Source organism: Leucopleurus acutus (assembly GCF_964270905.1).
Source record: "Leucopleurus acutus genome assembly, chromosome: 12".
NCBI lineage: Eukaryota > Metazoa > Chordata > Mammalia > Artiodactyla > Delphinidae > Leucopleurus > Leucopleurus acutus.
In genome coordinates this window covers 25,873,948-25,889,908 of record NC_139154.1, presented here as the reverse complement: position 1 = coordinate 25,889,908, position 15,961 = coordinate 25,873,948, and the positions used below count along the sequence as shown (strand labels likewise).

The 15,961-nt window shown below is 38.5% G+C and overlaps 1 protein-coding gene across 2 annotated transcripts in view; it reads right to left on the bottom strand.

Moving 5' to 3' along the window:
- The window catches only part of RGPD4 (RANBP2 like and GRIP domain containing 4), a 53,762-nt gene that overhangs the window by 24,817 nt on the left and 12,984 nt on the right, over positions 1-15,961 (bottom strand). For both annotated transcript variants that reach the window (XM_082851923.1, XM_082851925.1), the window contains exons 7-18: positions 15,379-15,571; positions 11,438-11,525; positions 9,334-9,543; positions 8,165-8,346; positions 7,902-8,077; positions 7,620-7,743; positions 6,788-6,949; positions 6,382-6,519; positions 6,159-6,305; positions 4,919-5,098; positions 4,748-4,831; positions 1,744-1,879 (exon numbers count right to left, since the gene is read on the bottom strand). In XM_082851923.1, the coding sequence (XP_082708049.1) occupies positions 1,744-1,879; positions 4,748-4,831; positions 4,919-5,098; positions 6,159-6,305; positions 6,382-6,519; positions 6,788-6,949; positions 7,620-7,743; positions 7,902-8,077; positions 8,165-8,346; positions 9,334-9,543; positions 11,438-11,525; positions 15,379-15,571 (1,820 nt within the window). The remainder of the gene's footprint in view (positions 1-1,743; positions 1,880-4,747; positions 4,832-4,918; positions 5,099-6,158; positions 6,306-6,381; positions 6,520-6,787; positions 6,950-7,619; positions 7,744-7,901; positions 8,078-8,164; positions 8,347-9,333; positions 9,544-11,437; positions 11,526-15,378; positions 15,572-15,961) is intronic.

Below are 15,961 nucleotides of genomic sequence, written 5' to 3'. Positions count from 1 at the left end.
AACGTGATAAAGTTCTCTAATATACAAAGAGAGAGGACCAGAAGGAAATGCTCCAAAATGTTAGCAGAACTCTGTGTGATATGGTTAGTGTTTACTTTTCTTTACACTGGTCAGTACTTCTGAATATTTCTTTATTATAAGCTTATTGTTTTTTAATCATCTTCTTTTAAAAAGACAACGACCATCTTGGCACATCTGCACCTTCATTAAGAAAAACAGTCTGTGAACACAGGAATGGGAATCAGGAGACCTGAGCTCTCCTCTCAGGGCCACAAAGCTGCCTGCAACTTTGTCAAATAGTCACTTGGGGTCTCCATTTTTCTCACTTGTAAAATGAGGATGTGCTGCTTCTACCCATTTCATAGAGTAACTGCAAGAATAAAATGAGACAATGTGAATGTTATGCTTATATGTGTGTGTAACAACCAGAAGACCTGTTATGCCTGTACAAAGAAGAAGAAAACAGAACTTGTGACCCACAGGTGCCAAATGATGACTCCACACAGCACTCGGAGAGCCAAGGAGAAAGCCAGCCAGCTTGCCTATCTTCTGTAGTCAAGGCTCTACGCAGTGCACACGGTTTAGGTAAACAATGTTTAAACTCTGACTTCTCATGTATTTATCTGTGACTTACATATGACATTTAGTGAGTTTGACTTCACAAAGATTTTTCTATTACTTTGCATGCACTTGGAGGACACTGTTATGAGAGGACCATGAGTTTGCCTTAAGTATGGCCCTATGGACCATCACACAAATGTGTGAAACTAGGCCACACCATTCTGAATCAAAACCAATTAATCTAATTACCAACATTTCAGGAATCTGTCTCATGTGAAAGAAGCCTATTTTCCCCATCACTCTGGCTGGCTGGGGACAAGTGGCTTTAAAGTTATAGCACTAGAGTTCGAACCCCGGCTCTACCAATAACTATCTGTACAATAATGGGTAAGTTACCTAACCCTTCCAAACCCATTTCCTCATCTAAAAAATGTGGATTCATGATGGTACCCACCACTCTGGGTCACTGTCATTAAATAAAATTACACACACAAGCACCTTGGTACACAGACAACCACAGGAGACACAGTCCGTACCCTTTGGTTCATTAGGTGTTTAATGCATATTCTAAGTAAATGCCTAATGCACACCACCCACACACAAATGCTCACAATAATCATGTGATGCAAAGTATTAGTTCCAGGTTTCAAACAAACTGGCTCAGAGAGGTAAGTTAAGAGAGCACAACCTAAAACTCTAGTATGCTCTAGCTCCACACTCTTTCCTTCTATATATGACCACAGTATTTCAAAATAAAAAGTTTCCCAGGACTGTCATACCTCTCAGTATGTCATCAAAATAATTCCCAAGACGTTTAAGTTCTTAACTAGCCATCTCTTAATGAATAACGCTGTCAGTTAACATTTTTTCAATCATAAGGCATAGTTCCAACTCAGTCTCAGCTCCTCTGAGATGTGCATTAAAAGGTTCTTTAAGCCTTTAGCCTTTATATAAACAGGGTCAGATAAAGCTTGTTTTGTTTCTGCTTAGAGTTATAGAAATCCTGTTATATAATCCTGTTATAGAAATACCAAATACAGCTTAAGTAACATATAGGCAGACATAGACAGACATGTATATAGATAAATGTATACAGACAAGGTGATTTCACAAGTTACCTGTTCAAAGGAGGAGAAAGTACAGACTTCACTAATACCTGGGAGTATCCAGTTGCCAACTCACCTGTTAGTGGGGCCCCATGAAAATTCTGTGACCCCTGATATCCATCAGGCACTGAATCTGGTCCATAATTCTCTGTAGGCCAACGATGAGGGGACCCTGAGTTACCGCTATTTAGTTTCAACTCCTGCATTTCTTTCTGTTGGAAGAGGAAACAATTTTAAGCAATTATATCACGGCAGACACAGTGCTAGAGCAAACTTAATACTTGATGATGCCTTTTAAGAGATTCTATACTCCAGTAGGATCTGAGTACCAGGTGCTGATTTAAAACATGATCCTTAATTTGTCAAAGCTTGTTATTTGCTCCCATTCTTTCACTCCTTAGTACCATTACCTAATTCATTCATTCTAGAGTCAGCTCTAACCTAAACAATGGCCTCATCTCCCTTTCCATTCTGCATTGGCTTAAAGTAATCTTTCTAAAGTTCAGCTATAGCCAAGACACTTACCTCCTCAAAAAAACAAGTACCTACGAAATGAACTTCTTTCTCTGACACTGCCAGTGCTCAGCAGCATCGCCCCAAACGCCCTTCCAATGCCTCACTGCACCTGCTCTGCTCTTCAGTCCACCTGGACTGCTCTACACCCCACATTCCCTCCCAGACTAGCCTCCCACTCAGCCGCATACGCGGTGCCAAACACTGCCAACCTCTCAAGGTAAAGCTCAAATGCTCTACTGGGAAAGGGAAAACTGCTAACACTTGCTCGGAATATATTACCTATAGTGTACCGTATATATTATGTGTATACAATGACACATTCCAGACAATTTACTTACGCTCTTAGCTCTTAATTCTTACAAAGTTCCAAACCGGCAGACATAATGCCTTCCAATGACAGCTAGTGGTCAGCAATCAGATCCATCACTTTGTAGACAACCAAATGACAACGCCCTCCCCAACCCCAGAACCTACAAAGCAGACACTTTTCAGGAATAGTAAAATTAACAAATGAGGTCAGAGACAAATCCAGAATGTCTGCTCTCTTCTCCTACAAGTATTTTAGAGGGAATTCCCTGGCAGTCCAGTGGTTAAGACTCAGAGCTTTCACTGCCGTGGCCCCGGGGTTCAATCCCTGGTCGGAAAACCAAGATCCCACAAGCCGCACAGTGCGGCCAAAAAAACAAGTGTTTTAGGAAAAGAAATTTTCTGAAAACTGTAACTCTTGAGGTGAAAAATATCTTGAATTTTCAAACTAAAATTTTCCCCGTTCGTCTATCTACTGTGTCTAGTCCAGATGCTACACATCCAAAAATAAGAAACTGATGGAATCAACTGGAGAGCTTTACTGGTCACTACTGGTATCTGGACCATAGATTTAAATATGCAATTAAAGCTATAAAAATAATTTTAAAAATTCAAACAACTAGAACATATGATGAAAACCGGTTTCAACAATTCTCACTCAACTTTACAGATGAGAAGCCAAACAGACAGAAAGACAAGGAACTCCCTGACCCGAGATCATTCATCAATGGCAGTTAGTACTAGAACTCAGCTTTCTAGGCACACGGACTAGTCCTCCACTACTAGTGCTTCCAAGAATACAATGTTGGGTACCAGAAACCTACATGGTAAGTATGTAATATCATAACAAGCCACGATCATAAAAAATTAACATACAAAATCTTTGTGCAGGGACTTCCCTAGTGGCACAGTGGTTAAGAATCCGCCTGCCGATGCGGGAGACATGGGTTCGATCCCTGGTCCAGGGAGATGCCACATGCCGTGGAGCAGCTAGGCCCGTGTGCCACAATTACTGAGCCTGTGCTCTAGAGCCCTTGAGCCACAATTATTGAAGCTCATGCGCCCTAGAGCTCACGCACTGCAACTACTGAGCCCATGTGCTGCAACTACTGAAGCCTGTGCACTCCGGGGCCTGTGTGCTGCGACTACTGAGACCGAGTGCTGCCACTACTGAAGCCGACACACCTAGAGCCCGTGCTCCGCAACAAAAGAAGCCACTGCGATGAGAAGCCCGCGCACCGCAATGAAGAGTAGCCCCTGCTCGCCACAACTAGAGAAAGCCCGCAGGCAGAAACGAAGACCCAACACAGCCAAAAATAAGTTTAAAAATTAAAACAAAAAAACTGTGCAAATTCACAAGTGCAAAAAATACAAATAGTATTAAGTCTCACAAATTGCTGACAGCACTGCAATAGTCACACACATACCAATACTTCCTTGCTGTAACTTTAGAAATATGAATGACTTAGTTCTTGTCAATGAGCGTGAAACAACTTACCTGCACTTCCAACTTCAAAGAAGTAAAGCTCCTTTGAGTGTTATGGTTAAGGTCACTTCCATAAAGTTAAAATAAAATCATGTTCACATAACTATTTCTTTACATAATTAAGTCAAATTCATATGAAATATTAAAAAGATAAAGAGGCCTTTTGAAGTTTAGACCACTTGTGAAGTCCTAGATATAAACTTAACATACACAACCACAGTCAGTCTGAGACAAACTCACACACCAAGGTATGAAGAGTATATTTCACTAGTTCAATTCAATCACCTGGGAACCTCCTCTATGCCAGAAACAAGGCTATGTTTTGGATAGAGGAGTCTCTACCTTTGAAAGATTCGTATCTAGTGGAGGACGCAGACACTTAAGTAGTTTCAAAAATATGCTAAGTGTAGCGCTTCCCTGGTGGCGCAGTGGTTGAGAGTCTGCCTGCTGATGCAGGGGACGCGGGTTCGTGCCCCGGTCTGGGAAGATCCCACATACCGCGGAGCGGCTGGGCCCGTGAGCCATGGCCGCTGAGCCTGCGTTTCCGGAGCCTGTGCTCCGCAATGGGAGAGGCCACAACAGTGAGAGGCCCGTGTACCGCAAAAAAAAAAAAAATGCTAAGCGTCAAGATGAAAGCACGTAAAACACAGTATGATTCTACAGTCACATGGCAAAGGAACATTTTGAACAGTTTTAGAAATAAGTGAGAAAGTGGACAAGGAAGGCATCTAGGAATAAGAGAGGCACAGTTTAGAGAAATCAAGTGATTTACCTTAATGGCCTCTACTTGTTGGCAGATCATTTTCAATAAAGAATTTTGATCTTCTGCCCATGGAGGTGGTGTTTTGGGAGAATACTGAAAAAATAACAACAAAAAAGTACTTAAAACATTTAAAACAGAAATGTATTCCACAGTAGAGTGACTCATTTCTTCCCCACTTACCTTGTAACTTTTATTTGGTGATAGAGAGTATTTGGTGGGAGATGGTGTAGAATGTTTTATTTCTGAATCTGCATTTCGCAAAGAACCATGTCTATAAAGAGGCCCTCCTTCACTGAAGTCATCGAGCTCCTGCATGACTAAATTAAGCATCTCTTTTACAGATTCCAGGGGCACGGGCAACTAAAAACAAAAGGCATGAATCAATGGCTTTAGCCTGCAAAATTACCGAAGTAGAACTCTCTCTAAAATAAACACAGATTTTTTTTTCTTACTAATTTACATTTTTCACTTTTATGTAACAAGCACATTATACTTTATGTAACAACAAACATGAAACTGCTGTGTAATCAAAGGCTTCCAACCCTCAAGTCCATGCTGTTTCTATCCCTCGTTAGCCACAGTAATGGCAGAGCAATGTTAACTGGGGAAGCTTTTCCACGTGAACAAAATTAAGTTACTGACGTTTACTGATTTTTTTTTTTTTTCCGGTACGCGGGCCTCTCACTGTTGTGGCCTCTCCCATTGCGGAGCACAGGCTCCGGACGCGCAGGCTCAGCAGCCATGGCTCAAGGGCCCAGCTGCTCTGCGGCATGTGGGATCTTCCCGGACCGGGGCACGAACCCGTGTCCCCTGCATCGGTAGGCGGACTCTCAACCACTGCGCCACCAGGGAAACCCTAACTGATTTTGAATATGAGGAGAAACACAGATGTTGGAATGCACCAAACATAAATCCTAATCCAAGAGCAGCAACACAAACTAATCAACAGAACAGGTGGAAGGTTGAATGTAGTTAAGGTTAATACCATCACAACAGCCTCAAACTGCTGACAGCTGGGAAAAGGTAGTTGTTACATCAGATGGTCATGATGAGAGAAACGCTCTCAAGTAGTCGGTGACATGTTTAACTGTGAAGTCCGTGCAGAAACAGTCCTTAGGTGGCAATATTTGTTGATTTCATTGCCAAGATAACAAAAATAAATGCATACCTTGGAAACCTTTTCTAATTCCCTAACAAGCATTTTTTGTAAGAGTATAAACTTAAGTGCCCAAGTTTAAAAAAAACACACACCCCCACCCCCCCAAACCTAAGGCAAAACAATGCTAATTAAATATTTAAACACCCTCCATTTTCCGCATTAACAAGGCACCACTAAGCATTTTTGAAATTACCAAAATATAAAACCAAGGCAAAAGTACTTATCAAAATAATAAGAAAGTACAAACAACCTGCAACTTACTTTCTTAACCACTGAGAGATCTGAATCGCTGTCATCTAAAATCTTTATCAGGTAGTCTCTGGTCTTTCTCAGGTAATTTTTGCATTCTTCTTGTTCTTCAGAAGAATGTGCATCATTTTCAATGTCTTCTGCTTTTCTGTGAAAAATCTATACACAGAGTGCTTTTATGAAACAATTATGTTTTAAAACAAAAACCTTTTAATTCAAGTACCACACAACTTACCAGTGCAAGATTCCAATAAGAAACGACATTATTAATAGATTCAAAAGCAGCCACAGCATCGTCTATATTTCCATTAACTGCATCCAATATAGCACATGTTATGTGTGCTTCCTCTTCATATTCACCCATTTCAGATGCCTAAACATATTGGATAACTTTTAGTCAAATTGCCTCTACCCAGAATATCAAACCCAAACGATTTCCCAAAGATTTTACACGATCTAATGAGATTAGCATCGCAGTACTCTCTTCTGCCATACTGTATTTGTGACAGCTAGTGGACTCAGAAAACAAGACTTCCATGAGATAGCCAAGCAACAAATTTAAGCAGTTTATACTCCCACTTCTTTGTTTATAAATTGGAAATCCACATTTCCAGTTAGTTCACAAAGGGATCCTCCATTACCTGAATGTCTGCACTATGAAAATGTTTAAACAGAGGGTCAATAGGTTCAGGGATACTGCTCTTCTTTTTAAGTATCTTCAACAATGGCAAAACCTTCTTCCAGTAATGAACACTTCTGCCTATGTATTCTCGTTGATCGTAAAAAGAATTAAGACCACTGCCCTAAAAAAATACAAAGTTAGAAGAGACACAAACGATCAGATCCAAAAATTCATTTATAGATGGTCTGAACAACTGGTTAAAATTTCAAATCAAGGCAAAATAGAATCTCAAAAGCCATATGCTCACCTTTCCAAATACTGGAATAACTAACCACTTTAATACCAGTGATCATTCTAGAACCAACTTTTACACACTTTCAATGACACTAACTAATCAGGCAGCCCACTTTATTTTTTTAAAGTTGCTATTTTTAGACAGCCGAAATCTGCCACTCTTATAGGTGCCACAGTTTGGTCAAAGGGCTAAACTAATCTAATCTTGCCACAGAACAGACCTCAACTACTTAGCAAGAGATAATGCCCTTACCTACAGAGTCTTGTGCCACCAAACACGTAAAAGAATCTTCAGGTTGGACAATATTTATCGTAAGGTAAATAAGTAATAATAACAATGACTAATACTTATGGAACATTTACTGTGCCAGGCACTGTTCTAAGCACTTATGTATTAACTAGACTAACCACTCTGTGGCAAGATTAAGAAAATACGTTTCACCTGACATAATATGAATAAGCTGTTTTTAAAACTGAAAGGCTTTCAATGTAAAATCTGTGATTTTAAAAAATGACAGTAATGTTCTTAAAAACTGCTTCCACTTCAGTGAACTCACCGTTTTCTGAAGGCACTTTGCCCAGTGCACAAGTAGAGCAGGCTGAAGGCCATGTTTTTCCTGGCCCCTTAGAGTGTTTATGTCATGCTGAACTAGAAGTCGCAATTTTGCTGAGGTTCCAGGTCTAAAAAAAGTTGTATTTAATAAAATTGATTTATAAACATGCAGTTCAACACTTACACGTATGTAAATCATCACATGATAATTAAAAATTAAAACTTCACATGAGAATTAAAGTCCCTAGGCAATAAGTCAAAGGAGTATTCTTATTTGACTACTTACATTGCTTTTCTGTGGATTAGATTACAAACTGCATCCCACCAAGATTTCTGTCTTTCTGTGCAAAGCTGTTTACACACAGGAAGTGGCAAGCACAGAGGCTGATAGAAGCTGTAGTGAGAATTACACTTCTCCTTTAATTGTAAGTGGCTGGTATATATTACTCCAAGTAGAAATACCTGTTTTTATTTAAAGAAAAATCAATTTAAGTAGAAAAAAAATCAAACAATACTCATAATGTTTAAGTTGTTAAAATCTCTGCTTACTTCAAGATCTAAAATACATATTGATTCAGGTGCATTTGTTTCAAGTCTTGAGGTTTCCTGGGGCAAATGATGAAAAAGCTGTTTTAGCCATTTTCGAATCGCAGGTAAGGCAGGCAATGAACTCCACTGTAAGCCAAGCCAGGTGAGGTGCTGAAGACTACCATTATGTGCTCGAATGGCACCTGAAATACAAAAAAAAATTGGCTTGAGGTTTTGGAAATCTTTGCGTCCCATCAGTTTTGCCAACATAAACAACTGACTCATAATAAATGTACCTTAATTTTATAACTGCTTTTCTATATCAGAGCACAGGGGAAATCTATGATAAGCAAAGTCTTATGTTCTTATTAGAAGTATTCAAACTCCATCTAGGAACTTTAATAAAGACAGTTATAATGGAAAACGTTCTTTTGAAGTCCATCTAAGAAGAAAAAAGAGCCTCACTAGAACTCAATAGAACAAAATCTACTGACAGAGGTAAAATAAAGAATAGCCACCAGTAAGCAATCTTGAAACAACAATTTTCCTTTCAGTGAAGAAATATTAAAACAATGGGATACCACTACATTAGTCCATTAGGATAATAAATAGATCTTTTCCTCTACAAGAAATTCAATACTAAAAAAGTTATGGGCTTCGGAAAGCATAAATAGGCACAAGTTTTCTTGTAATATGGCAATTTGCAAGAGACTTAAACACGCTCATCCACTTTATCCCAGTAATTCTGTTTTTAGGAATCTCTACGGGATAACTGAAATGGAGGCACTTTATAGTAAAGTTTTCATCAGCATTTTAATATAAGTGAAAAAACTGGAAACATCTTCAATACCCAACAATAAAAAGTGGCAAACAAATTATGGCTACTTCACTAAAAAGATCATATTGCCACTAAAAGTGATAGTTAGAGAGACAGGATTAGTTCATGAAACTAATCATGTGTACAGTATAAACAACTATTTACAAGAAAAACATATGCCACCACTACAGCTACCCCAACCCCTCATACTACCCCAACCCTTCAAAAAACTTGCAAGGAATATAGGAAAATATTAAGTCATTATTTCTGGGTAATGAGATTATGGGCAATTTATTCCCCTTGTTGCTATTATTTGTCTCCTAGTATAAAAGGATTAAAATGCAAAATGTTTCCTTAGAAAGATACAACTTACCAACATCATATCGAGCCAAATCCTCAGGATCTGGTGCTTGTACATCAAGGTTTCCAATATCATCGCTACCAAGGAAAGATCTATCCTTAGGTGACTGACTAGAAAACAGAGCATCATATACAGCAGACTGCCCACTTTCATTGGCAAAGGATTCTACAACCTCTTTTAAAAAGTCTTGCTTGTCACGACTTAAGTTTAGCAGCATATGCCCTGAAAAACAAATTATTTCCATCATTTAAAAAATAGATTGTTTTTATTCATCTCTCTCAATAGTTTCATTCACATACCCTAAGGGGAAATAACATGACTATCTCAGACCCAGCCCTCCAGCCCAACAACCACAGCTGGACCCAAAAGGGTGCTGATGTGAAAAATGAATAGACTACAGTGTAACAGTATCTGTATCTACGTACTAGAATAAAAGGAAAGAAAAAAATGTGTGCGAAAAATACCAAAAGGATTTCCATTTTAGATGGAAAAGTGTGGAATTCAAGTGGCCACAGGAGAACAGGACCAAGCTCAAATTTTCTGACCTGATAAACCTAACTTCTAAACCTGGCTGGTCAGAATCATCCTTTAAAAAGCTTAAAAATTTTCTTTTTTTATTTCCAGGCCCCACTCCCAGAGATTCTGATTCCACAGATTTGGGGTGAAGAATCTATTTTAAAAACGCTCCTTGGATGAAGTTCTAGGTCACATTACAACATGGATGCACCTTGAAAACACTATGCTAAGTGAAAGAAGACAGTTACCCAAAGACCACATTTTGTATGATTCAATTTATATGAACTGTCCATAACAGAGAGATATAAAGAGGCAGAAAATTAGTGGTTGCCTAGGACGAGGGGGTCTGGAGGAATAAGGAGTGACTGCTAACAGGTACAAGGTTTCTTTATGAGGGGATGAAAATATCCTAAAATGAAAACTGCTTCTTACAAAAACATTTCCCCATGGAGTCTTCAGTTCACTGCTTGATTCACTGCCTGCGTGAACACCTGCAAGTTTCTGCCTTAACAAAGCCAGATAGTCTGTAACAGACCTTTAGGATCCATCCCAAATAGTCAAAACTGGGAATAAATCTAAAAATTCCAAGAGCCTAACAGAATGTGAATATATACCTTCTATCTCTGTTACTATGATGTCAGTTCCTTAAGAGAGAGATCCAGAACTTTTTCATCTTTATATCCCCCATAGTAATGTCTTAAGCAACTGATGAGTAACTTATTCTTAGTTTAGGAAGTGCTTTAAAATATTCTGGATGGAGGGACTTCCCTGGTGGCGCAGTGGCTGAGAATCCGCCTGCCAACGCAGGGGACGAGGGTTCGATCCCAGGTCTGGGAAGATCCCACATGACGCGGAGCAACTAAGCCTGTGTGCCACAACTACTGAAGCCCACGCGCTCTAGGGCCCGCATGCCACAACTACTGAGACCGTGTGCTGCAACTCCTGAAGCCCATGCGCCTAGAGCCCATGCTCCGCAACAAGAGAAGCCACCGCAATGAGAAGCCCATGCACCACGACGAAGGGTAGCCCCCGCCTGCCACAACTAGAGAAAGCAAAAAATAAAACAAACATAAAAAAAAATTTTTTTTAAAAAAGGAAAAAAAGAGCTTCCCTGGTGGCGCAGTGGTTGAGAGTCCGCCTGCCGATGCAGGGGACGTGGGTTCGTGCCCCGGTCCAGGAAGATCCTACATGCTGCGGAGCGGCTAGGCCTGTGAGCCATGGCCACTGAGCCTGCGCTTCCGGAGCCTGTGCTCCGCAACAGGAGAGGCCAACAACAGTGAGAGGCCCGTGTACCGCAAAAAAATAAATAAATTAATTAAAAAAAAATATTCTGGATGGAGGCTCTAGCAGCTAGATTAAGGGGGGGGGAGGGGGGTAAGCAGTTTCTCTACCCGGGAGCAAACAATATTTGTTCCTTTTAAAGAATATACAATTTCTTATCATTCTTTCTGTATCTCGCTCCCTTATCCAATATGGCAAAGAGAAACAAATGATTATGACAAATTATCTCCTGGACAGAGAGAAGATACTATCATAAGATGTGCCCAAACAGAAATTTTCTTTTCTTTTTAAAATAAAATCAGTTAAACATTACTATTACCTGATTGGCTCAGACGATCACAGGCCATCATTTCCAGTAGATTTTGTCCAGCTTCTCCTTTTATAAATTTAATCTTTGGTCTTGGAACCTGATCATTTTAGAATCAAAAATCTTAATTTAGTGATACTCACATTTTTAATAGTAAGATGTTCCTTTCTATTACACTGTACTTTTTCGATAAAGAATGAACAGTTAGCCAATGTTAAACAGAGTTGGAAATCTAACTGCAAAACACTCGGAACCAAGAAATTTAGATAATCTATAAAAGATGCCTACGAAGAGCACTTCTGAGAAATTACTTTCTACTAAAAGCACATTCAAGTTACAGCTGGGGAGTACTTGGTTAGAGACCTTTTCTACCCTGCATAAACAGAATGAGAGCAGTGGAAGAGATGACAGCTCTCCATGATCTGGCGCTGGGGGGCCCATACTTGGAAATGCCACACTGTGGACAGCACATTTCCAGAGAATAATCTGAGATACCACTGGGATAACTGGGACAACCAAGAGAGTAAAAGGGCTCCAAGCCATATCCTATGAAGAAGAGCTGGAACAATTATGAATAAACAGAATGGTGAAAAGACGACAGCTGCGTTCAGATATTAGGAAAAGTATCTTGTAAAAGAAGGGCTAGACTTTTTAATAGCACTAAAAGGAAAAACCACCACCAATGGGTAGCAGCTTGAGAAATATTTTTACTCCATATAAGGAAGCACCAAGAACCAAATTATCCAAAAACGCAACAGGCTATCTTGAAAAGCAGCAAATGTCCATCACTGAAAATGTTCACTTCCAGAAAACGAACACTTACTGGAGATATCCTAAAACTTAACTATATGGATGGTGGGTGTCTAAATGCTGTTAAACCTCTAATGACTTTCTTAAATTGGTAGTGGGAGTATCTGATACAACCTCTGTGAGGCTAGAAATTTGGCAATAGCTCTAAAACTTATAAATGCATAGATACACTTTGATCCTGCCATTCTTCTCTCAAGAATTTATTCCACCCGCAAATTTTCACATGTGAAATGGCATAAATTACTCGTTGCAGAATTATTTTGAAGAAGCATAACAAAAAAGTAAAACCTGGTATCTTGGTTTTAGGGCACTGGTTTAAAGAAACCCAATCTATGGTACATCCATAGAATGAAATAACATGCAAACGTCAGAACAAATGAGGGTGCTGTACTCATGCTATGTTTTCTGGGCTGATATGGAAATATCACCAAGATATATTTCATGGAAATAAAGCAAAATAAATAGAATGTACAGAATTTCTTCTTTCTGTATTTTCTAAGAGTGTGTGTGCATAAAACATTTCTTGAAGAAGTCATAAGAAACTAATGACATTAGTTCCTCCAGGGAAGAGAAGTAAATGACTAAGGAACAGACACAGGAAGGAGTTTTCACTGTATATTCTTACATGCCACTACAATATGAAACCATGTGAATATAACCACCTTTCCAAAGATAATTTTTCAAAATAAATATATTACTTATGAACCTAAAAACTTCTGATTTTGAATTTTAGAAACATTAGTTTGACCTATGCTTTTACCCAGAAGTTTTTTAAGCATGAAGCCAAACTTAGTCATCTATAGATAGATGTTGAAGACCACAGAAAATAAGAAACAAAATGTGACATAATTCTTTTTGCTTTCAAACTGACCTCAATTCATAACACTGGCACCTTTTCCAGAACTACTCAACCACTATCATTTGGGACTAGTAAATTAGTTATGAATGTACTCAGTCACATCATCTCAAATCAACATTTCCTCATCTTAATTAAAAGGTTTCAAAAGAGGGAATTCCCTGGCAGTCCAGTGGTTAGGACTCGGCGCTTTCACTGCCGAGGACCCCAGTTCAATCCCTGGACAGGGAACCAAGATCCCGCAAGCTGCACAGTGCGGCCAAAAAAAGGTTTCAAGAGAGAATTTGCTTAACTAGCTGAAACACAGACACGCAGATCTTCAACTTAGGATGGGGTTATGCCCCAATAAACCCGTAAGTTGAAAATATCCTAAGTTGAAATGTATTTAATACACCTGACCTACCTTCAACGTGCTCAGAGCACTTACATCAGCCTACAGTCGGGCAAACTCATCTAACGCAAAAAGCCCATTTATTGTAAAGTGCTCAATATCTCATGTGACTGAATACTGTACTAAAAATGAAAAGCAGGACTGTTCCTGTCTGGGTACAGATGGCTGTAAGTCTTCATGGTTGTGTGACAGATGGGGGGTGCAGCCTGCTGCCACTGCCCAGCGTCACAGGAGAGTATGTACCACGTATCGCCAGCCCAGGAAAAGATCAACATTCAAAGTACAGTTTCTACTGAATGTGCAGCACTTTCACACCGTTGTAAAGTTGAAAATCTATAAGTCTGACAATCGTAAGTGGGGGACTACCTGGACTCACTAGAACTACAGCAGTCCCCTAAGCATGGGTCTGAAAACCCTACCATTAAAAAAGTTAGCCTCACGCAATCAATTAAGAGGGAGATTTAGTTTTTACTATTTAAAAAGGTCAAAGTTTAATACAATAAACTAATGAATACAATAAAAAAGAAACAGACTCACAGATATATAAAACAAACTAGTGGTTACCAGTGGGGAGAGGGAAGGAGGGAGGGGCAAGGTATTGGTGGGGAGTTTAGAGGTGCAAACTATTATGTATAAAATAAGCTACAAGGATATACTGTACAACACAGGGAATACAGCCAATATTTTACAATAACTATAAATGGAGTATAATCTTTAAAAATGGTGACTCACTATATTATATACCTGTAACTTACTCAATACTGTACATCAACTATGCTTCAATTTTAAAAAGGCCAATGTTTAGGATGGTTGACTGTGTGTTAACTTAAAAATACACATTTTTTAAAAATTTAATACATTTTAATTTCCATTAAAAGTAAGAGAACTGTCAGCTACTTGAGGATTCTATAAAAATATTAATCATAAGTACCTTTTAGTGCTTATATAAATTAGCAAACTTCATTAACTTCACTAATTTTCACTAAAATATATTCCTTATGAACCAAAATGCTTCCACTGAGCACACCATAGCACTGTGGACCACATATCAACAGGTTTTTAAAAGATCTAGGTAATATGAACTAGAAGGAGGAACATTCTCTAAAAGTAATTCTATAGTGAACCCCTTTTTCTTTCTCTCAGGCAAAAGATTATTCTCCAAAGCTAACAATAATTTTTACAAGCTGGGCTTAATTCATTTTTTGGAAGACTGCTCATTTCTTTTCACTTCAGAATTACTAGAAGCTCACTAAAGAAAACATTAAAACTGCAAAAATTAATTAGGGAAGGGAAAAGAGCCAGCATCTCATCATCTAAAAATAATGGTTAATATTTTGGCATATTTTCTTCATGTCATGTTCTATGTATAAAGAAGTTTCATGTTTCCAAAGATAAGTAAGTATACTGCTATACATTAAATATACTATTAATGTTGTATACATATCACATACGCATGTTTTCAATTAACATGTTGAAATGCGGGTGGTAAACACATTCTTCGATCATAGCTTACGCAACCATACCCCAAAATTTACTTACTTAGTTTTTCGTCCAAGTTATGCCTATCTTTTTGAATCAAGTTTTATCCATACTTGAGACTATTTCCATACTACAGGTTCCCAGAAATGGCAAAGTAAAAAGATCAAATTCTTCAAATTGATCTTCCAAAAAGCCATAGCAATGCCAACTGCCACCAGCAATGCATCAATGTACCTGTTTCACCAGCCTCACCAGTACTGTATAAATCTTGTTACTCTTCACCCATCAAAGTAACTATTTCATTTTAATTTTACATATTTACCCATATTTTCATTACGGACCAGGACACACCTCCATGTGAAATACAACAAAGTCTCACTGAAATGTCAACTGCATGCAAAACTGGGAGTGGATTACCTGAAAGGCTATGAGATAGCACAACGCAGCCAGCTCAGAGAGCGCTCGCCACTGCACGTCACTATGCTGACCCATCTTCAAAAGCAGAGAACCAGCATGCATGTAGAAATGTCCTCTCACTTCGAAGAAAGTAGCTGAGAGTTCATCATTTCCACCCACACAAGATTTCACAGACTGAAGAGCACTATCAAAACTATAATATTAAAGTATTAAACACACATTAAACTACTGCATTGTAAATAATCAGTTTCATTATTTAATTCAAAATAAAATAAAACTATTTCAAGCTTCATCTTCCACATTCTAACTCTTAATAATCCATATTGTTTTATGAATTATAAATCATCTAGCGCTTATTGTTATTCCACACACTTCCTATACTTCAAGCTTAACCTCCAGAATGTCTTATTCCAAAACATCTTCTCCATCATATGGTTTTGTTATTTAATTCAAAGTTGAAATTTCTCAAATTAAACATGCCATTTTCAAATTATAATAACTAAAATATGTGCATTATCAATACCATAACTGCTCTTCTTACTATACACATAACTAGAGATAAATAAATTATATTTCTCACTAT